Below are 21969 nucleotides of genomic sequence, written 5' to 3' on the forward strand. Positions count from 1 at the left end.
ATGTATTTTTATGCTAATTTGGAGCTATCAAAACATTGATGGATGCGCACTGTTATAAGGACATAATACTTTTATTCAGCATTAAATTGATCAAAAGTGACAGTAATAATGTGACGTGGCAATGATATTTATAATGTTACAGAGTTCTACTTCAAACACATACTGTTCTTTTGATCTTTCTATTCATCAGAATCCTAAAAAAAAGGATCATATAAATAGGAGCTGTTTCAACAAAACATATTAAGCAGTCCAACTGTTTCAACATTTATAATAATTTAAAAAGTTACTTGAGCAGCAAATCAGCATATTAGAATGATTTCTAAGGATCACAGTATTACTTTTTACACACAGTAATTACCATCAAATAAATGTAGCCTTTGTTATTATAAGAAACTTCTTTCAAAAAAAAAATAAAATCTGAATGGTATAAACACCAAGATGGAAATTAAAAAATAAAATAAAATGTAAATGCTCATTTATGGTGGATACATTTTTTATTCAGTCAAAAAAAAAACACATGAACATTTACCTATAGAGGCACACCAAAAAAGTAATGTGGCCACATAATTCACTTGGCTGATTGGCTAAAATATTACCGAACATATCTAATGATGCGTCATCTAGCGTCCAGTCAGATGCTGGTGGTTGTCGGATAAGAATACAGTATGTAAAAGTGACACAGTTTAGTGAATTTGCCCCTAAGGCTTTTATAAGTGAGTGTTTCTTTCCCACCTTTTTTTATGAACTATTATTATTAGTTCAGGCAATGTGAAATGTAATGTTTAGAGCTGATTTTGCACATCAGGGCATATATTTAGGGGAGAGACTCACTGTTGCAACTGTCAAAAAGAGCACATAACACCCCTCATTACCCATGAGTCACTGTAAAGAATTAGTGAGAAAGAGCACTTCAGAGTTTACCGTTTCCTGTTTATTAGGATATGGTGCCTTGAAGGCTGATACAAACCCTGAGAGAATGTCAAACAGCTTAAAAGATGACAGCTAAAAAAAAAGAAATAAATAACCAAGCCTTTCATTTCAGATCAGGAGAATAAACAGTCTGCTCTCAGACTCTAACCCTCGGTCTGTGACTGCCATTTGTTTAGACTTTTACAATAACAGAAATAATTGGCTCTCAGCTTCATCTATCAACTCATAACCTGACTTTCTTTCCGCAATTGTCAAGATAACCTTCTTCACAAAGGGTATGGAAATGATGAAAAATCACCAGCCTGCCAATCACCCAAAAGCCCTCCTGCTGAATGCACCAATCTGAGGTCCTTTAGTATAAAAGGGAGTTTTGGGACTCAGCGTGAATAAAGAGTGGGATTTTTCTCTCTCTCTTGAAACCAGAGTACCTGCAGGTCTGTTGTTTGACCCATCTATTTCCCACAGCTCTGTAAGAGAAATGGAAACTCAGGCCCAAGAAAAAGATCAATCAATAGCACATGCGAATGGCCTTTTCAGATCAAAGTCAGCCAAATGTGGGCAGAGAAGCTGTCAAAACAATGGACTCCCTGCATAACAAAGTCTTTGCTATGTGAGATCAGTCCCTCCAAAAGCACATATTTCACAGTTTAAATATAGAAGGCTTCACCAAGCATAACAAACAGCAGATTACCGAAGGCATGAGCGACGACCGGTGAGTCACGTCTGTAGAATGAAGGTGCGACATGTTACGGCGCGGCAGAGCTGTTACCGTAACAGTAAAGACACTCCAGCCACACTCTGATTACAGTCCCTGGTCAGTGATTATATCCTTGACACCCAACATGATATATATATGAGTGCTTGTGCGGACAGACAACAGTAAATAGACAGACACATACACAGAGCGCTACTGAAGAGCAAAAGCTGGTTTGCGCCCGGCCGGATGTGCTTTTATGCTTTCTGGTGCTTACGTCACCCTGCTCGTGACGTCTCGCTGCTCCATTGGACGGATTTGACACGTGCTTCAGAACGCGGTCACGCAAGGGCATTCCCAAAGCGACTCGACGCAGCTCGAGTTCCTGAAGGGGAACAGCTTGAATTCATGGAAAGCTCCTGCTCACTCATTGAAAAGGGGAATCCACTAAGAATGCAGATAGTGATGTTTATCTGCGTTTCAGATTCAAGATTCACTACAGAAATCATGCAAGTCAGTTACCAGCACAGAAGATCTTTGGATGAGGCACAATCTATAATGAGCCTAATTAATATGCTAATTCCACACTTTTCAATGCATGTATTTTTATGCTAATTTGGAGCTATCAAAACATTGATGGATGTGCACTGTTATAAGGACATAATACTTTTATTCAGCATTAAATTGATCAAAAGTGACAGTAATAATGTGACGTGGCAATGATATTTATAATGTTACAGAGTTCTACTTCAAACACATACTGTTCTTTTGATCTTTCTATTCATCAGAATCCTAAAAAAAAGTATCAGAGTTTCAACAAAACATATTAAGCAGTCCAACTGTTTCAACATTTATAATAATTTAAAAAGTTACTTGAGCAGCAAATCAGCATATTAGAATGATTTCTAAGGATCACAGTATTACTTTTTACACACAGTAATTACCATCAAATAAATGTAGCCTTTGTTATTATAAGAAACTTCTTTCAAAAAAAAAATAAAATCTGAATGGTATAAACACCAAGATGGAAATTAAAAAATAAAATAAAATGTAAATGCTCATTTATGGTGGATACATTTTTTATTCAGTCAAAAAAAAAACACATGAACATTTACCTATAGAGGCACACCAAAAAAGTAATGTGGCCACATAATTCACTTGGCTGATTGGCTAAAATATTACCGAACATATCTAATGATGCGTCATCTAGCGTCCAGTCAGATGCTGGTGGTTGTCGGATAAGAATACAGTATGTAAAAGTGACACAGTTTAGTGAATTTGCCCCTAAGGCTTTTATAAGTGAGTGTTTCTTTCCCACCTTTTTTTATGAACTATTATTATTAGTTCAGGCAATGTGAAATGTAATGTTTAGAGCTGATTTTGCACATCAGGGCATATATTTAGGGGAGAGACTCACTGTTGCAACTGTCAAAAAGAGCACATAACACCCCTCATTACCCATGAGTCACTGTAAAGAATTAGTGAGAAAGAGCACTTCAGAGTTTACCGTTTCCTGTTTATTAGGATATGGTGCCTTGAAGGCTGATACAAACCCTGAGAGAATGTCAAACAGCTTAAAAGATGACAGCTAAAAAAAAAGAAATAAATAACCAAGCCTTTCATTTCAGATCAGGAGAATAAACAGTCTGCTCTCAGACTCTAACCCTCGGTCTGTGACTGCCATTTGTTTAGACTTTTACAATAACAGAAATAATTGGCTCTCAGCTTCATCTATCAACTCATAACCTGACTTTCTTTCCGCAATTGTCAAGATAACCTTCTTCACAAAGGGTATGGAAATGATGAAAAATCACCAGCCTGCCAATCACCCAAAAGCCCTCCTGCTGAATGCACCAATCTGAGGTCCTTTAGTATAAAAGGGAGTTTTGGGACTCAGCGTGAATAAAGAGTGGGATTTTTCTCTCTCTCTTGAAACCAGAGTACCTGCAGGTCTGTTGTTTGACCCATCTATTTCCCACAGCTCTGTAAGAGAAATGGAAACTCAGGCCCAAGAAAAAGATCAATCAATAGCACATGCGAATGGCCTTTTCAGATCAAAGTCAGCCAAATGTGGGCAGAGAAGCTGTCAAAACAATGGACTCCCTGCATAACAAAGTCTTTGCTATGTGAGATCAGTCCCTCCAAAAGCACATATTTCACAGTTTAAATATAGAAGGCTTCACCAAGCATAACAAACAGCAGATTACCGAAGGCATGAGCGAGGACCGGTGAGTCACGTCTGTAGAATGAAGGTGCGACATGTTACGGCGCGGCAGAGCTGTTACCGTAACAGTAAAGACACTCCAGCCACACTCTGATTACAGTCCCTGGTCAGTGATTATATCCTTGACACCCAACATGACCATCAGTGAAGCTCTAAACCGCTATTTCCGCTCGTACCAGTATGACTGATGCAAGCGGCCCCCTATCGAACCTCTGAGGTACTGTATCAGCAACCGCTCTGATGGTCAGAGTTGGATAATCAACAAAGAAATGTCTGGAATGGAGCAACATCTTGGTCTAACAAATACGGGGATTAAGTTGCCCTTCTGATGACAGACTGATTAAATGAACCTTTGAGCCCATGCCTTGATTAAAGAATTCCATATTTCTAAAAAAATAAATATGTTGAGAATTTTTAATTAAAGTAAGATGATAATGTTCTGGCTAAAGTTTGTCAAAAGCATCCATTGTTAAGATTCTGCTGAATAACATGCTATGACTGGCCCATAACTGGGCCTGAAATGTATGATATTACATTTATTTACAGAAAGTTGGTGTGGCTTAAAGGGACAGTTCAGCCACTCACGCTCATGCTCATGAAAGTATTTTCAAGTTACTTTCAAGTAGACCAGTAATAAATTAATCAAAGATAAAGGGTTTTGCGGTTGAGAAACTGGCTGAAATATGCATCATTATCTCTCCAGTGAGTTTTTAAACACCTGTGTCAGAATCACAGATAGAATTATCTATTTTTGGTGAACTATTCCTCTAAACCTGGTTCAACTAGACAGTCTTATGCAACACTATTAAGTTGTGCAGCCTCTCATAATGAAATCCTTTTAATACAATTACAATTTATGTACATATCCCAGGAAAATATATCGGACACGGGCTGTCAGATTGTTGAAATTGCTTGACTAATTACATCTTTGTCTGTAGAAAGACCTATGAAGTCTCAGAAGTAAATTCTCAGCAGAAACAGGTTTTTCCCTTGTGTTAAATCATAAACTCCAAGCTGAGACCCCCTCCTCGCACTCCACCACCGTGCCTGTTCACCAGAGGAAAAATACAGATAGATCGAAAGCACCCCAAAGTAAATGCATTATATTAATCAAAGATAAAGGGTTTTGCGGTTGAGAAACTGGCTGAAATATGCATCATTATCTCTCCAGTGAGTTTTTAAACACCTGTGTCAGAATCACAGATAGAATTATCTATTTTTGGTGAACTATTCCTCTAAACCTGGTTCAACTAGACAGTCTTATGCAACACTATTAAGTTGTGCAGCCTCTCATAATGAAATCCTTTTAATACAATTACAATTTATGTACATATCCCAGGAAAATATATCGGACACGGGCTGTCAGATTGTTGAAATTGCTTGACTAATTACATCTTTGTCTGTAGAAAGACCTATGAAGTCTCAGAAGTAAATTCTCAGCAGAAACAGGTTTTTCCCTTGTGTTAAATCATAAACTCCAAGCTGAGACCCCCTCCTCGCACTCCACCACCGTGCCTGTTCACCAGAGGAAAAATACAGATAGATCGAAAGCACCCCAAACCAGCTGCCATGCATTACTGCTGGCACTTTCTAAATCAGCAATTCTGTCCACGGACCTGAATGATGTACTCACTCCTTGTCACATGTTTGGAATGAGCTGCGCAGCCCATTAGCAGATTGGCTGTCCGAGACCATATACCACTCGTTATTAATGGACAACATATATCATATCATATGCAGACAGATATCAAGTTACCAGCTGCTTTAATGTTGGCTCAAACTGTCAAATAGAAAGTTTACTTGGTGAAAAGGCAAACTTTAGTACAAAAGCTGGATTATCCACATAAACTACATGAAACATGTTAGATTTTCTGCTCCACTGAGATTTCATTCAAATAATTCATGAATACTGAAACCACAATTATATAAAGCTGAATAACAATGTCAGTATAACTAATGTTACTCTTAAGCGCTTGTGGCATTATTAGTTTAGGAAGCGGGCCAGATTTAACAAAGATTTCCCTGTCTAAAGTGTAAAACCCCCTCCCAGAGAACCTATGCATCCACAATATCAGGTTAATAAAACCTGTTCTGTGTTGTTATCAGCGTATTGTGTTAAACTTAATAATGTTAGCTCCTTGCACAGACTGTCAACACAACTGAACATCTGAGCTCATGATGTGTGCATACTTCCCTCAGGCTGAAAATATTTTTCCACTAAGAATTAATGAGTCCCATTCAATTATCTTTTTCCCAAACCTCCTCATTTCTCTGATCAGTTACAAAGCCCCCTATAAGTAGCTGATCTCAACTCATTCACATCAAGACCATCAAGCCTCTTCGAATACAAAAAACAGAGGGCAATTCTGTGGATCACCATTATGTCATTTATTTTTGACATCTAAATATCCAACAGAACAAGATTCATGAATTCTTAAAAAAAATGTATATGTGTGTGTGTGTGTGTGTGTGTGTATTATATGTATATATATATATATTTATATAATTATGTATATACTCACTAGCATGAGTCAGAACCTTGCCCAAAAGTAAATACAAAAACTATTGTTACATTTTACTGCGCTGAAAACCCCTGTACATTTACATTACCTTTATCATCATCTGGCGTTCACTTAAAGTTAATCCTTAAGACCAATAATAATTTAACAACAGTATTAAATGTAAACTTTAGTAAATCCCAGCTGTACATTATAATATTATAAATTAAATTGTAACATTTAAAATGATTGATTTTAGTTTTTAACCTTTTGGTTTTAATTTATTACAAAATTGTAATGTTGACTGTAACATGAAAACAGCTTATCAATATCAGCAAGAAGTGGAATATCGTTGTGCCCATAAAACTGAGGGTATTACACAATTCATTAGTAGCTCAAAGCATTATGAAATTAGCCGCCCAAATATTTAATAAGCACCCCTATAAGGGACAGGGGGTGTGTAGAACTTTGTGAATGATGTGCATGTGAATTCTGTGGAGCTTTGTGTGGAATTCTCTGGCAGCAGATTATGTGCAGGTACTCCTGGCTTATTCTGTAAAGAATGTCGATCACGTCTGAGTTTAATCTTCATGCCTTAAACAGGAAGACCTGATATCTGAAGCAATTTCTCCTTAAAAAGTGGATTTTCCTTCATCTTTATTCTTTTTTTTTTTTTAAGTTGCTGATGAATGTGAGGCCGAACACTATAGATTTAAAAGCTTGTCCTTCAGTTATCAGCATTGACTTGGCATGCTCGGAGGATTAGATGAGGTCAAATGTGACCCAGAGGGGCATATTTTCCTCTCATGTAAATGAGTGCCATCATGTTTAACTCTACTCACAGGCAATACCTTTACATATAAACATTACAGAGCACCTGAAGGTTGCTATGGTAATTTGTAAAAGCTCTACTAGACTTAATACTGGGTTGTTGTGGAATGGCAACACACAGTGCCGCTCAATCCCATAAACACTGCTCATCTCCTCAGACAGTGTGCACAGGTAATAAATCATCGACGGCAGCAAACTCAATTATGCTAAATGAGGAGAAGACATATCCAAATCTTTCTGAGGAGAGCACCAGGTTCACACGTGGATAAATGTCCTGGTAAACAGGCAAGTCGATCCCATTACTGACCCACCTCTATGGGCCTAAGATAAGAATACTGCTGCTTGTTAATGTTGTCTTATCTGCTAAGGAAACAGATTTCCTTCTCAATACAAAAGAAGCTGTGATACGATTGGAAATGGCACCAAACACAGACCATAAACGGCTTAAAAAAGGAAGAAAGAAAAGAAAAACACAAATTTCCTGGATTCAAAAAGGTCTTGTACTCAACTGACCACCATACAAAAATTCACTTTTGCTCTCTGAACTTCAAGTATAATTAGAAACACAGAAATTGATAGAGTAAGTAAACTGTTTACCTGTTAAACTCTGATAAACTTTTTCTACAAAGCAGAGCACTTTCTTGTTCTCTCCCTAAGCTGGAGGGGATAATGGGAGTGTGGCCTTAAACATCTGCAAGCGAAGAATTGATTCCCTAAATCACTGTCATTAGATCCAGAATAAATTGTGCTGTAAAAGGGAGCAATGAGCTTTCAGCCTTCATCAGGCAAGTGGAGACATGAAGCCAAGACCTAGGAGATGGGGGATGCAGGGAGAGAGAGACTTATAAGGAAAAAAAAAAAATTAAATACTGTAAAAATGCAGAAAGCAGCACTTTGACTGATATGAAAAAAATAGCTAAGTTAATGGAATTTTACACTATATGTGAGGAACTTCTAAGGTCATCGCGATGAAAAGAAGAGCAGCTCATCAGCAGACTCCAAACATGCTTTATTTTACCACATAAGTAGCTGAGGCGGTTTCAGAAGAGAAACAGTCGTCTGTTCTGGAGGTCTTGCTGTATTTATGAGCAGCTTCAAAGATTATTTTTTTCTCTCTCTCTCTCTGTTAGAGGAAGAGAGCAGAAGAAGATCCCTTGGCTGTTTTTGCTGTCATGGTTTTTTTTTTTTACTAGCAAAACATCTTGGAGCAGTGGGGAGTGATACCAAAACAATAATTTAAACAGCTAACATGCATTAGCAGAACATTTTTCATTTTTACAGCCAGTTGTAACACGATGCCTGATTTTACAAGACCTACTATATATGTCTATATCAGTGTTAGACTTAAATAAATGTGAGAAACAAGAAGGGGAGAACATGAGTCAGTCCACCTCATCAAGATCTGCTTCAAGAACTTGTAAAATAGTTTTCAGTCATAAGTAGACTATTAAAAAAGCCCTTTTATTTCTTTTCTTTTTTTACACACAAAATAGTGTAAAAACAGTTCTCTGTGCTGCTAAAACATTGCCTTGTTTGTTTGAGAATTCCAACCAGCCCAGCATAGCAACACTAGCTCAAACAATGTGAGTTTGGGTGCAGGAATATATTTTTGGTTAGCCAATAGAAGATGGGAGGAATGTTCATTAAATCCAATTATTTATTTATTTATTTTGGGATTCTTTTTGGTGCTGTGCTGTCAAAACATTGCTCTGTTTGTTTGAGAATTCCAACCATACCAGCATAGTAACACTGGCTCAACCAATGATGCGAGTTTGGGGTGGGTCTATCTGTTTTCTTGGCCAATGGAAGATGAGAGGAATGTTCGTTACAACCATTATTTTTGCAATTCTGTTTTGGTGATGCTAGTGATGGAAAAATTACACTCTTCAACCTTTAAGCAATTATTAAGAAATTATTCTAGAGCACCTGAATTTCACAGATTAAGACAAGATTGACATATTAATTTGTAATTGCACACAATAGACCACTAGACCTACTTACCTCCTCTAAAGTGCGCATCTGATGGACACTTATGATGCCGTAATACTGTAGTACATAGGTCTTCAGCCCTGCTCCTGGGGACCCACGACTGTCCTGCAGAGTTCAGCTCCAACCCTAATCAAACACACCTGAACTAGCTAATCAAGGTCTTCAGGATCACTTGAAAAGTCACAGGCCAGGTGTGCTAAAGCAGGTCGGAAATAAACTTTGAAGGTTGCAGACCTATACTCTAGTATGTAGTAAGATCGTATTCATACTAGACTTTAATAATTTTCACACTGGTGTGGCATAACATTCAAACAGACTAAACTGCTGATTGCTGTTACTGGGATCATTTTCATTGCATAACAGCCTACACAATAACATAAGATTATCAGATTTTAAGCACTGAATTAAATTGATGAAATTCAAACTAAAAATTAAACAAAAACAAATAATTGTGTTCTTTTCCAAAACTCAACCAACACACCACAAAGATGTCACTCTTTAATAATAAGGAACTGTTAAGTAAGTTTTATTTACCCAATACAAAATTCCACATCGTCTCTTGTACCCATCACCATATACCGTGGCAAGCCTTACATACTACACATGCATACTTGGAGCATACTTTTTCATTATGGTTAAGAACGTCTCGGGTTACTTATGTAACCATGGTTCCCTGAGTAGGGAACGAGACACTGCGTCCTCTAGGTTTCTTGCCATGCTGCGGACGCAAGCTTCAGACGAAGAAGTGAATGATGTGTAGCTCCCGGCACCGATTTATACTGTAGTCGCACCGGTAGTGACGTCATGGCTGTCGCCGGCCAACGAGTTGGGGTTTTTTCAATGTATGCTTCAGATACGAGGCACGACGAGGCGGTCCCCATAGCGACCCCTAGAGGACGCAGTTCGAAGTTCCCATGAAAGGGAACGTCTCGGGTTACTTATGTAACCATGGTTCCCTGAGTAGGGAACGAGACACTGCGTCCTCTAGGTTTCTTGCCATGCTGCGGACGCAAGCTTCAGACGAAGAAGTGAATGATGTGTAGCTCCCGGCACCGATTTATACTGTAGTCGCACCGGTAGTGACGTCATGGCTGTCGCCGGCCAACGAGTTGGGGTTTTTTCAATGTATGCTTCAGATACGAGGCACGACGAGGCGGTCCCCATAGCGACCCCTAGAGGACGCAGTTCGAAGTTCCCATGAAAGGGAACGTCTCGGGTTACTTATGTAACCATGGTTCCCTGAGTAGGGAACGAGACACTGCGTCCTCTAGGTTTCTTGCCATGCTGCGGACGCAAGCTTCAGACGAAGAAGTGAATGATGTGTAGCTCCCGGCACCGATTTATACTGTAGTCGCACCGGTAGTGACGTCATGGCTGTCGCCGGCCAACGAGTTGGGGTTTTTTCAATGTATGCTTCAGATACGAGGCACGACGAGGCGGTCCCCATAGCGACCCCTAGAGGACGCAGTTCGAAGTTCCCATGAAAGGGAACGTCTCGGGTTACTTATGTAACCATGGTTCCCTGAGTAGGGAACGAGACACTGCGTCCTCTAGGTTTCTTGCCATGCTGCGGACGCAAGCTTCAGACGAAGAAGTGAATGATGTGTAGCTCCCGGCACCGATTTATACTGTAGTCGCACCGGTAGTGACGTCATGGCTGTCGCCGGCCAACGAGTTGGGGTTTTTTCAATGTATGCTTCAGATACGAGGCACGACGAGGCGGTCCCCATAGCGACCCCTAGAGGACGCAGTTCGAAGTTCCCATGAAAGGGAACGTCTCGGGTTACTTATGTAACCATGGTTCCCTGAGTAGGGAACGAGACACTGCGTCCTCTAGGTTTCTTGCCATGCTGCGGACGCAAGCTTCAGACGAAGAAGTGAATGATGTGTAGCTCCCGGCACCGATTTATACTGTAGTCGCACCGGTAGTGACGTCATGGCTGTCGCCGGCCAACGAGTTGGGGTTTTTTCAATGTATGCTTCAGATACGAGGCACGACGAGGCGGTCCCCATAGCGACCCCTAGAGGACGCAGTTCGAAGTTCCCATGAAAGGGAACGTCTCGGGTTACTTATGTAACCATGGTTCCCTGAGTAGGGAACGAGACACTGCGTCCTCTAGGTTTCTTGCCATGCTGCGGACGCAAGCTTCAGACGAAGAAGTGAATGATGTGTAGCTCCCGGCACCGATTTATACTGTAGTCGCACCGGTAGTGACGTCATGGCTGTCGCCGGCCAACGAGTTGGGGTTTTTTCAATGTATGCTTCAGATACGAGGCACGACGAGGCGGTCCCCATAGCGACCCCTAGAGGACGCAGTTCGAAGTTCCCATGAAAGGGAACGTCTCGGGTTACTTATGTAACCATGGTTCCCTGAGTAGGGAACGAGACACTGCGTCCTCTAGGTTTCTTGCCATGCTGCGGACGCAAGCTTCAGACGAAGAAGTGAATGATGTGTAGCTCCCGGCACCGATTTATACTGTAGTCGCACCGGTAGTGACGTCATGGCTGTCGCCGGCCAACGAGTTGGGGTTTTTTCAATGTATGCTTCAGATACGAGGCACGACGAGGCGGTCCCCATAGCGACCCCTAGAGGACGCAGTTCGAAGTTCCCATGAAAGGGAACGTCTCGGGTTACTTATGTAACCATGGTTCCCTGAGTAGGGAACGAGACACTGCGTCCTCTAGGTTTCTTGCCATGCTGCGGACGCAAGCTTCAGACGAAGAAGTGAATGATGTGTAGCTCCCGGCACCGATTTATACTGTAGTCGCACCGGTAGTGACGTCATGGCTGTCGCCGGCCAACGAGTTGGGGTTTTTTCAATGTATGCTTCAGATACGAGGCACGACGAGGCGGTCCCCATAGCGACCCCTAGAGGACGCAGTTCGAAGTTCCCATGAAAGGGAACGTCTCGGGTTACTTATGTAACCATGGTTCCCTGAGTAGGGAACGAGACACTGCGTCCTCTAGGTTTCTTGCCATGCTGCGGACGCAAGCTTCAGACGAAGAAGTGAATGATGTGTAGCTCCCGGCACCGATTTATACTGTAGTCGCACCGGTAGTGACGTCATGGCTGTCGCCGGCCAACGAGTTGGGGTTTTTTCAATGTATGCTTCAGATACGAGGCACGACGAGGCGGTCCCCATAGCGACCCCTAGAGGACGCAGTTCGAAGTTCCCATGAAAGGGAACGTCTCGGGTTACTTATGTAACCATGGTTCCCTGAGTAGGGAACGAGACACTGCGTCCTCTAGGTTTCTTGCCATGCTGCGGACGCAAGCTTCAGACGAAGAAGTGAATGATGTGTAGCTCCCGGCACCGATTTATACTGTAGTCGCACCGGTAGTGACGTCATGGCTGTCGCCGGCCAACGAGTTGGGGTTTTTTCAATGTATGCTTCAGATACGAGGCACGACGAGGCGGTCCCCATAGCGACCCCTAGAGGACGCAGTTCGAAGTTCCCATGAAAGGGAACGTCTCGGGTTACTTATGTAACCATGGTTCCCTGAGTAGGGAACGAGACACTGCGTCCTCTAGGTTTCTTGCCATGCTGCGGACGCAAGCTTCAGACGAAGAAGTGAATGATGTGTAGCTCCCGGCACCGATTTATACTGTAGTCGCACCGGTAGTGACGTCATGGCTGTCGCCGGCCAACGAGTTGGGGTTTTTTCAATGTATGCTTCAGATACGAGGCACGACGAGGCGGTCCCCATAGCGACCCCTAGAGGACGCAGTTCGAAGTTCCCATGAAAGGGAACGTCTCGGGTTACTTATGTAACCATGGTTCCCTGAGTAGGGAACGAGACACTGCGTCCTCTAGGTTTCTTGCCATGCTGCGGACGCAAGCTTCAGACGAAGAAGTGAATGATGTGTAGCTCCCGGCACCGATTTATACTGTAGTCGCACCGGTAGTGACGTCATGGCTGTCGCCGGCCAACGAGTTGGGGTTTTTTCAATGTATGCTTCAGATACGAGGCACGACGAGGCGGTCCCCATAGCGACCCCTAGAGGACGCAGTTCGAAGTTCCCATGAAAGGGAACGTCTCGGGTTACTTATGTAACCATGGTTCCCTGAGTAGGGAACGAGACACTGCGTCCTCTAGGTTTCTTGCCATGCTGCGGACGCAAGCTTCAGACGAAGAAGTGAATGATGTGTAGCTCCCGGCACCGATTTATACTGTAGTCGCACCGGTAGTGACGTCATGGCTGTCGCCGGCCAACGAGTTGGGGTTTTTTCAATGTATGCTTCAGATACGAGGCACGACGAGGCGGTCCCCATAGCGACCCCTAGAGGACGCAGTTCGAAGTTCCCATGAAAGGGAACGTCTCGGGTTACTTATGTAACCATGGTTCCCTGAGTAGGGAACGAGACACTGCGTCCTCTAGGTTTCTTGCCATGCTGCGGACGCAAGCTTCAGACGAAGAAGTGAATGATGTGTAGCTCCCGGCACCGATTTATACTGTAGTCGCACCGGTAGTGACGTCATGGCTGTCGCCGGCCAACGAGTTGGGGTTTTTTCAATGTATGCTTCAGATACGAGGCACGACGAGGCGGTCCCCATAGCGACCCCTAGAGGACGCAGTTCGAAGTTCCCATGAAAGGGAAGCAAGTTCCTTATCAAATGTAACCCATACTCTTATAGTGTGCAGAATTAGTCAAATAAATACTCAAAAATGTACTTCAAATTATCCCGATAATCCTATAGTTTATGTCGTTAACATTAGTGTTTACTAATAGCATAAATGAAATGGGAAGCCCTGTTGTCCCAGGACAGCTATAAACACAGTTGGGAGCGTGTTGTGTGTTTGGCCTCAACAGTGAATGATCTCTTCCCTTGTTATCACAGGAAACTGTGCAAAGGGCCTACATATAGCTCAATGATGGGTGGATGACGTAAGGCCTAAATATAATCCCATTTCAAAAAATAAAACAAGTCATAATGCACATGGAACATGATGAAAACATGGGCGGGCATTTCCCATTGGCTTTGTGGAAGGGCTACATCCGTATACGCACTGCGCCCAGATATTTTGAGGGAAAAAATGAAAAGAAAACAAGACACCACCGAACCACTGAAAACACTATCTGAGGCAGATAGCATGACATAAACAGCACCCACATCCCAGACTTCCACTGATGCAACTACTGGGAAGTTGGTTTAATCCGAACTCATCAGTGCAGCCTTTACAGCTCAACCATCTGACAAACAGCAAACAGCACAGCTCAGCCTGACGTACAAGCCTGGGGCAGCACCTATTTTGCCACACTTCCTAACACTGGAAATGATAAATCATTGTGTAAATGAAGTCATGTTTATGTTTCAGAGATGTTTCAGCGTGTGGGCCTGGCTGCCTGGGACTAGAGCAGATGTAAAGACGCCCACCCGGATGTTAAAGGGGTCATATGATGCTATTTAAATTTTTCCTTTCTCTTTGGAGTGTTACAAGCTATTGGTGCATAAAGAAGACCTGTAAAGTTGCAAAGACTAAAGTCTCAAATCCAAAGAGATATTCTTTATAAAACTTAAGAGTCAACCACGCCTACCTAAAAGGCTCATTCTAACACGCCCCCACATATCTACATCACAATGTTGGAAGATTTGCATAACACTGCCCAAATGTTCACGCAAAGGAAGAAGGCTTAACTTTTATTCTCGCTGTAGTATTGTTGTTGCCGCCACTGCCATGTCGTCAAGGCGCTGTATGTTTCGTTGTGAAAGCGAAACTACTTTGTTTGGCCTTCCAAAAGAGGACACGACTAGAAATCAGTGGTTAAGTTGTATTTACAACACTGTTCCATAACAGTTCAACCCAAATATTCCGATGCCCGACGCATTTTATGGAGAACTGTTTCCTGATCCTGGTAGAGTAGACTACAATGCCGGCTGTTCTGACTCACAGACTGTAAGTACGTTTTTTATATTTAAAGAATTTGCCACTGACAATTAAAACACGAGTTTTGAGCAGTGTAGAGTAGCATTTGTAGTTTATAATTTCTCCAATCACAAATGCAGACATGGTTTTATGTTTACGTGGCACGATCCAATGCAACGCGTAAAAAGACAGTATAAGTCATTATAATCCGTAATTATGTCCCCACTGGATGCAACAAATGCCTCGTTTATAATGGGTTCTCATGTTTTTGTCTCGTTGCTCCGGCCGGGACAAGGCATCACAATATGGTAAGGTGCGTAACACTTCTGTCACACGCTTGAGGTATTTGGCTAATCACAACGCACTGGATAGCTGGCCAATCAGAGTACATGCATCTCGCTTTTCAGACCGATGAGCTTTGTAAAAATCGATGCGTTTCAGAAAGGCAGGGCATAGTGGAGAAACAATAATGTACAGTATGTGGAAAATAATGTGTTTTTTTAACCTTAAACCGCATAAACACATTTCATTACACCAAATACACAAAATAATGTTCTTTTTAGCAACATCATATGACCCCTTTAACTTACTTGTGAGACGCACAACCAACGCTGCTAGAAAGCTATACAAGAAGGATCTACGTGTCCAAACATAGTTGCAGGCGCCACTGATTCCCTCAAGTTCAATGCTCTCTGTTTTCTCAGGTCAGGAAATGCACCCCTCTCCCCTCTGCAACATAACCCCAGGAAGTGAAGACAGAGGGAAAAACCCAACAGAAAGAGGCAAATATACAACATGTGGAGCTGAAAATTCCCCAGCTCATTTCTGGTCAGACAAAATCAAAACCACAGCTTTCCCAACATGTACTTTCGTCTAAAATATGTCAAAATTCATTACGGTTTGTGGTACACCAGTGCAATATCAAACATATTGCCATTTATATGGATCCAACAAGCACACGTCACCATTTTAAGGCTTTGCCTTAGTTTCACAGAGGTGTAGCACACCATAATTATGTCATTAATGTTAGCCACCAACATTTATAGAAGCCTAACTCCATCCTCATCATTACTATTATTGATTCAAGATTTAGGACTATTATGTTTCTGTTTGCTCATACGGTTTCTATCAAGTCTTATCTCTTTCTGTTGTCTCACAGTGTCTCAAATACATGTTTTTCAAAAAGACAAATGCTGAATTTGGTATTGTGACGTGTGGGGCAGGGCGGGGACTCGAGACCGGTGAGTGGCGCAGGTGTCGCTCATCATCATTTACTCCACTGGCCTCACTCTGCTCCCACGGCTCTTGGCCCCGCCCCACTCATCACAGGAATGCATACTACTCTAACTATTTCTGCCATGTAAATATATAGAAGAAATAATAAGAATAGTTTGGTAATATGCTATTTCCAATTCAGTGAAGTTTTGTTATTTTCTAATGCAAGTATATGGAAGAGCTGTGTGTTTGCCGAATTCGAATTTTATTGAAAGTATACAAAAACATGGTAAATAGTTGTTGATGGCTCTAGTGATAGTGTTGCCACAACAACAAAATTGATCAGTTATCGTGTGTAATTGCTTTCAAATGTGGCTTTTTTTTCAGTTGACTATAAGAAGCATTTGGAGCAATTCTGATCAAGTCTTGACCATTTTCAATCATTTTATTGCATAAAAACTGTTTGAAAAAAGGCTATCAGCATGATTTCCAGTTAATTTATTCTACTGTATAAGTACATTTTACAGAAAACCATGCTGTTCATGGAAATTTACAGTTTATTTCTATGGGGTGTTCTGTAAATGTTTTGTCAGCAACAGTAACCAAGGAGGGTGAAGCTTAGTCTCATCCTTATGATGAAGTCGCTTTGGATCTGCTAAATGAATAAATGTAAATGTAAATGTACTTAAATATCTTTTGAGTCAGGACATTAGTCTTTTGACACCAGAGTGTGACAATACATAATGACCATGGTGCTGACTATGAACTTTCCACCCCATATATGCTTTCCACCCAGATGCCTTTGATATCACTAAGCTTCAGTTCTGAATTCATTATTGTCAATTGCTATGTAAAGCCATACATAAGAACATAATTATGGTGCCAAGACTCCAAACCCTGTCTGGACTGCACTAATCCCAACAGTAAGTAAGGTAGGTATCTCTGGATTGGGTGAGATCATGATAGCAGAGATTGACACACCTGAGAAATTTAACTGTATAAGGGGCTGATTCTGTAGCCTCTGGCAGCGTTCGACTCAGCTATGTCTGCCAGGGATCACTTTACTGGGTAGGTAGTGATGACAGGCTCCCCTGAACTGCTATCACTGTTTACACTCAGCTATTTGTTGATATGCCAGGAATTCCTCTTTTTTGTGTCTGTTTTCTTCCCTCCTATCACCCTTTTTTTCTACAGTACGTCAGTAAGATGCAGAAAGACAGCTGTGATGACAGCAGCACTTCAAATAAAGTGCTGCCTTTAGGCCCACACAGTTCTGTTTACTTAACTAATTGTGTTCATTGCAAAGGGCATACCTCCCATTTTAAGTACACACTCAATAGAAAACCTTTTTTCGACATGAAGCATAACCACCAGTGACATGAACAGTGACCCAGTTCTTATGGTTAACTTTAATAACCCAAGTTATTAGTAATTAAGACTCTTAAACTGGAATATTAAGGACACTGCATCTTACCTTCTGATCTCTTGAGTTCCTTATGTTGTATTGCTGGTAAATCTTTTTTGATGCCATTACTCAGGGGGATGACCAGACTTGGCTCAGACACCGGCACCTTAGTCTCCACTTTGGAGAAAGAGGCAATCTGCTGTAATATGGAACCCACGCTCTCTTTGGCATGGATATCGTCCTGATCAATTTCATTGCTGATCTCCATCTGTCCTGACAGGGAAGGTGAGGCAGGGGCCACCTGGATCACTTGGGGCTTAGAGACCACATTGAACTGTGGAGTCTGGGCTGGAGACAGAGGCACAGGAGATTCACTGATGTTGGGTACTGGGATAGCTCCGGGAGGAGTGATGGGCTTATTCTTTTCAATGAAGTTGTTGTTGTGGGCCATGGGTAGGTCGGTGCTGTCCAGGCTGCTGATGGATGCAGAGGAACTTGCTGAGACAGTGGGACTGTTGGATAGTGTGTGGAATCTTGGAGGTGGTTTAGGTGCTCCCAGAGATTCCGTCTGAGACTTGAAAACCAAGTTGTCAAGGTCAAGAGGGAACTTGTTGAGGCGCACTGGATCTTTAGGTCTAGGTGACTGGGTGTTGATAGAGGAGTCCCTTGCATAGGTACTGCTGTTCTGAATGTTATGGGGAATTGTGCTCCACTGCGGACCTGTATTGGTAAATTGTGATTCAGGCAAAATCACTCGCCTCATTCCTACAGTCTCCATCTGGAGGTCCAAAGAAGGCATGGAGCCATGGCTAATACCCATGGGTTCAGTTGGGATGACCAGAGGACCCTCCAGCTCTGAATGGAACATGTTTCCATGTGAGGAGAACTTCTTCAGGGCAGGGCTGCCTAAATGTTGAGCCTTGAATTCCCCAACACCAACTGGACTCTGGCGTGGGCTTGTGTAGGAGCAGAGTTTTGAAGAGGCCTGGTACTCCAGACTGGAAGAGGAGCTATGGAGACTGTCGTTGTCACTTCCTGGCCCGGAAGACGAAGTGAAGCCATTGGGGTTGAATTTGTTTTGAAAAGAGGCAGCTCGGTTGATCCCAGAGCTGGCATTGATAGTGGGCTTTCCCATTGTCCCTCGGTTGAAGGAGAGACTTGACACCATCCTATTTCTCATAACGGGGCTCTGGGCAGGACTGCAGCTGATACTAATCCTGGAGCGATAAGGAGGAGACACTTGGTTCCCTGGACTCCTCATATCATTTGTCTTGTTGAGGATTGCACTCGGGCTGATGGGAGATGTGACAGAAGATGTAGGGGAGAATGTGGGGATTTCATTCACATCATCGATATCAAAGGACCTCTTCAAAGCTGTATGAGGAAAAAAGACACAAACTTGATTAATTTATGTAAGAAGACACTCTTGAAGGCTTCATGAATAATAAAAGACATGTAATAAAATGAGGTAGGTTAAATTGTACCTAATAACCAAAGGGCATATTTCAGTTCCAGAAATACTAGGCTATAATTTTTCAGGTAATACATTTCTAAATTGGTGATAATACTGATAATACATCAAAGTTTTGGACTTCTTTCATGATAGAAATCATACATCAGCTAAGACAGTCATTTCCTGTTTTTGATTAAAAGAGGCACTAAAACCTTAAAAGGATACACTTCACGGTGAGGGCAGCCTGGAGCACTCTCTGAATGGACACCTGTCATACAGATTTTGAAGAGCCAAGCCATAATTACAATGGTGTCTGTGCAATCTTGCTTTGAGTGTGATATAACAATTGTGAACAGATATGCTTTATTCTGCATCCAGGTAATATTTCGTAAGTCTTTAAGAGATTGGGACTAAGGTAGATGAAAATATTTGCACACAGCACAAACAATCGGTTAATAATCTTTCATACGAAAAGTGTCAATAATTTAGCAGTATTGAGATATTTATAAATATACTAAGACTAGATAAATTAACAAACAAACAAAAGCATTATATAGTTAAGTTGAGATATGACCTTTAAAAACACATTATTTCTGCCCCTCATGTAAATGTTTTTCTTTAAATTATATTTGATTTGTTTTTCACCAGAAAACAAGACAGCATACTGATTATGATTAATGAATATGAAAACCCCCTCTGAATGGACCCCTGTCATACAGATTTTGAAGAGCCAAGCCATAATTACAATGGTGTCTGTGCAATCTTGCTTTGAGTGTGATATAACAATTGTGAACAGATATGCTTTATTCTAACATCCAGGTAATATTTCGTAAGTCTTTAAGAGATTGGGACTAAGGTAGATGAAAATATTTGCACACAGCACAAACAATCGGTTAATAATCTTTCATACGAAAAGTGTCAATAATTTAGCAGTATTGAGATATTTATAAATATACTAAGACTAGATATATTAACAAACAAACAAAAGCATTATATAGTTAAGTTGAGATATGACCTTTAAAAACACATTATTTCTGCCCCTCATGTAAATGTTTTTCTTTAAATTATATTTGATTTGTTTTTCACCAGAAAACAAGACAGCATACTGATTATGATTAATGAATATGAAAATATTCACAAAAACAGAATTTAAAATACCAGCTGCATCAAAATCCACACAGAGTGTGAAGTAAAAATTATTAATGTCACCACAACATCAACATTTGCTGTCAATTAAAAACATGTGCTAAGGAAATGAAAAAGAAAAGAAACAGTCTCTCGTGGGGCTGAGCGGTAAGTCTACACCTGGAGCATGTAAATTGTGGTGACACTGTATAATCCCGCTCATTCTCCGAAGCAGCAACACAAAGCCGAAGGCAAACAGTGCTTTTCGACATTTTCCCTTTGTGAGAGGCAGTGGCTTTTCCTCCAGCACAAAGGACCAATTCAAAGACACAGTGTCAGGGGCTGAAGGCTTGGATTACAACAGTCCTTCACCGTGACTGAGAATTCCAGTGGTGAACAGCACAAATGTTCTAACAGCTCTGTGGCAGACCCAATTAGAAGTGGCAGCTTGAGCATTTAATGTACACACCAATGCACCATGTGATGACAATTGGATCCGTTTAGGGTATCCCCCTGAAGTGCTTGCAGTACTATCACGGCTCACGTGCCATCATTGGCATATCAAAAACCCAGGCACCATGACAGAACATCAGAGGCATAACCTGAGATTTTCAACCCTCTTCAGGTGCTGCCTTGTGTAAACAAGCAGATATCAGTGTGAAGTTATCATAGCATCTCGCCCAGCAGCCCTGATTTTATCTTCACCCGGCAGGAGGCAGGGCTGGAGCCAGGGCCGCCTGTCTTCCCGTAGGGTATGCTACCAATTAGAGTCACGGAGACTACAGGCAATAAATGAAATCACATACAGTGAGGAGACCACAGACCCTTTGTTTCAGCTCGCCCGTCACCATCCGCACAGCTGTGAAAGTTTAAGCCTAATAGAATTCCAGCAGCAAGTCCCTTGGTAAGGCCGACTGTGCATCACTACAAGCAATGTCATTCTTTTCAGCACCCCAGAAGACATTTAATATGAGGAGGACACCATTAGGTTGCCATTTGATTCAATGGAGGAGAGGTTAACGTTGCCGTGTGTACTCTCACAATGGCACTCAAAGTGATGGAGAAGTGCACTTTGGCAAAGAAGTACGCACCACTTTAGCTGACTACAGTTTTGGAAAAGCGAAAGAAAAGACACAAAGCGAGGGAGGTACAGCAAACCAAGTGGCACAGTCTAACAGCTTTTTTTATGGTGCAGCACATGCAAGTGTAAACTTGTACTCCCCTTTGACTGAGATAAAAAGGGGCCGGTATCAGGTAATTACTGGCACCCTGTCAAACGCTCAGGAAATAATTACGCTGGCAGCCGAGCACACCATCTCTTTGCTGTTCAATATTCTTTCTCAAAGCTTTGCTGCAGTTTAATCCTCTCTGTTAACACATGGAGCAGCACAATGCCTGCACAATCTGATAAAAGAGAGAAACCTGAGAAGCTCCTTCTTTGCCCTACTCTCTTTCCTCTCGACTGAGTCTCGTTTGCTGCGAGTTATGGCTCTTTGGGAAATTGGATAGATGTTGATGCCTCCTGTGATGATTATATGCTTCCTGTGAAAGAATTTGTTGACATTCCTTCATTTAGGGCATTTTGGGTCCTTTTGTAATTTCCTGTTAACCAGGTTCAATGCAGCTTGGGACTGTTTGTAGATTCAAAAAGTAGATTCACTCATGGGCTAGACACAGATTCCCGTTGGTTTCTAAAATAAGATCAAAAGGGACAGTTCAACCAAAAATGTAAG

General features: G+C 41.7%; 1 protein-coding gene across 1 annotated transcript in view; it reads right to left on the reverse strand.

The window, feature by feature from the left end:
* Nucleotides 1–21969, reverse strand: part of septin12 (septin 12) — an 80999-nt gene that overhangs the window by 53245 nt on the left and 5785 nt on the right. The window contains exon 2 of the mRNA XM_016254078.1: nt 17728–19032. Coding sequence (XP_016109564.1) covers nt 17728–19032 — 1305 coding nt within the window. The remainder of the gene's footprint in view (nt 1–17727; nt 19033–21969) is intronic.

Source organism: Sinocyclocheilus grahami, unplaced genomic scaffold, assembly GCF_001515645.1.
Source record: "Sinocyclocheilus grahami isolate Dianchi unplaced genomic scaffold, SAMN03320097.WGS_v1.1 scaffold1223.1, whole genome shotgun sequence".
NCBI classification, from domain to species: Eukaryota; Metazoa; Chordata; class Actinopteri; order Cypriniformes; family Cyprinidae; genus Sinocyclocheilus; species Sinocyclocheilus grahami.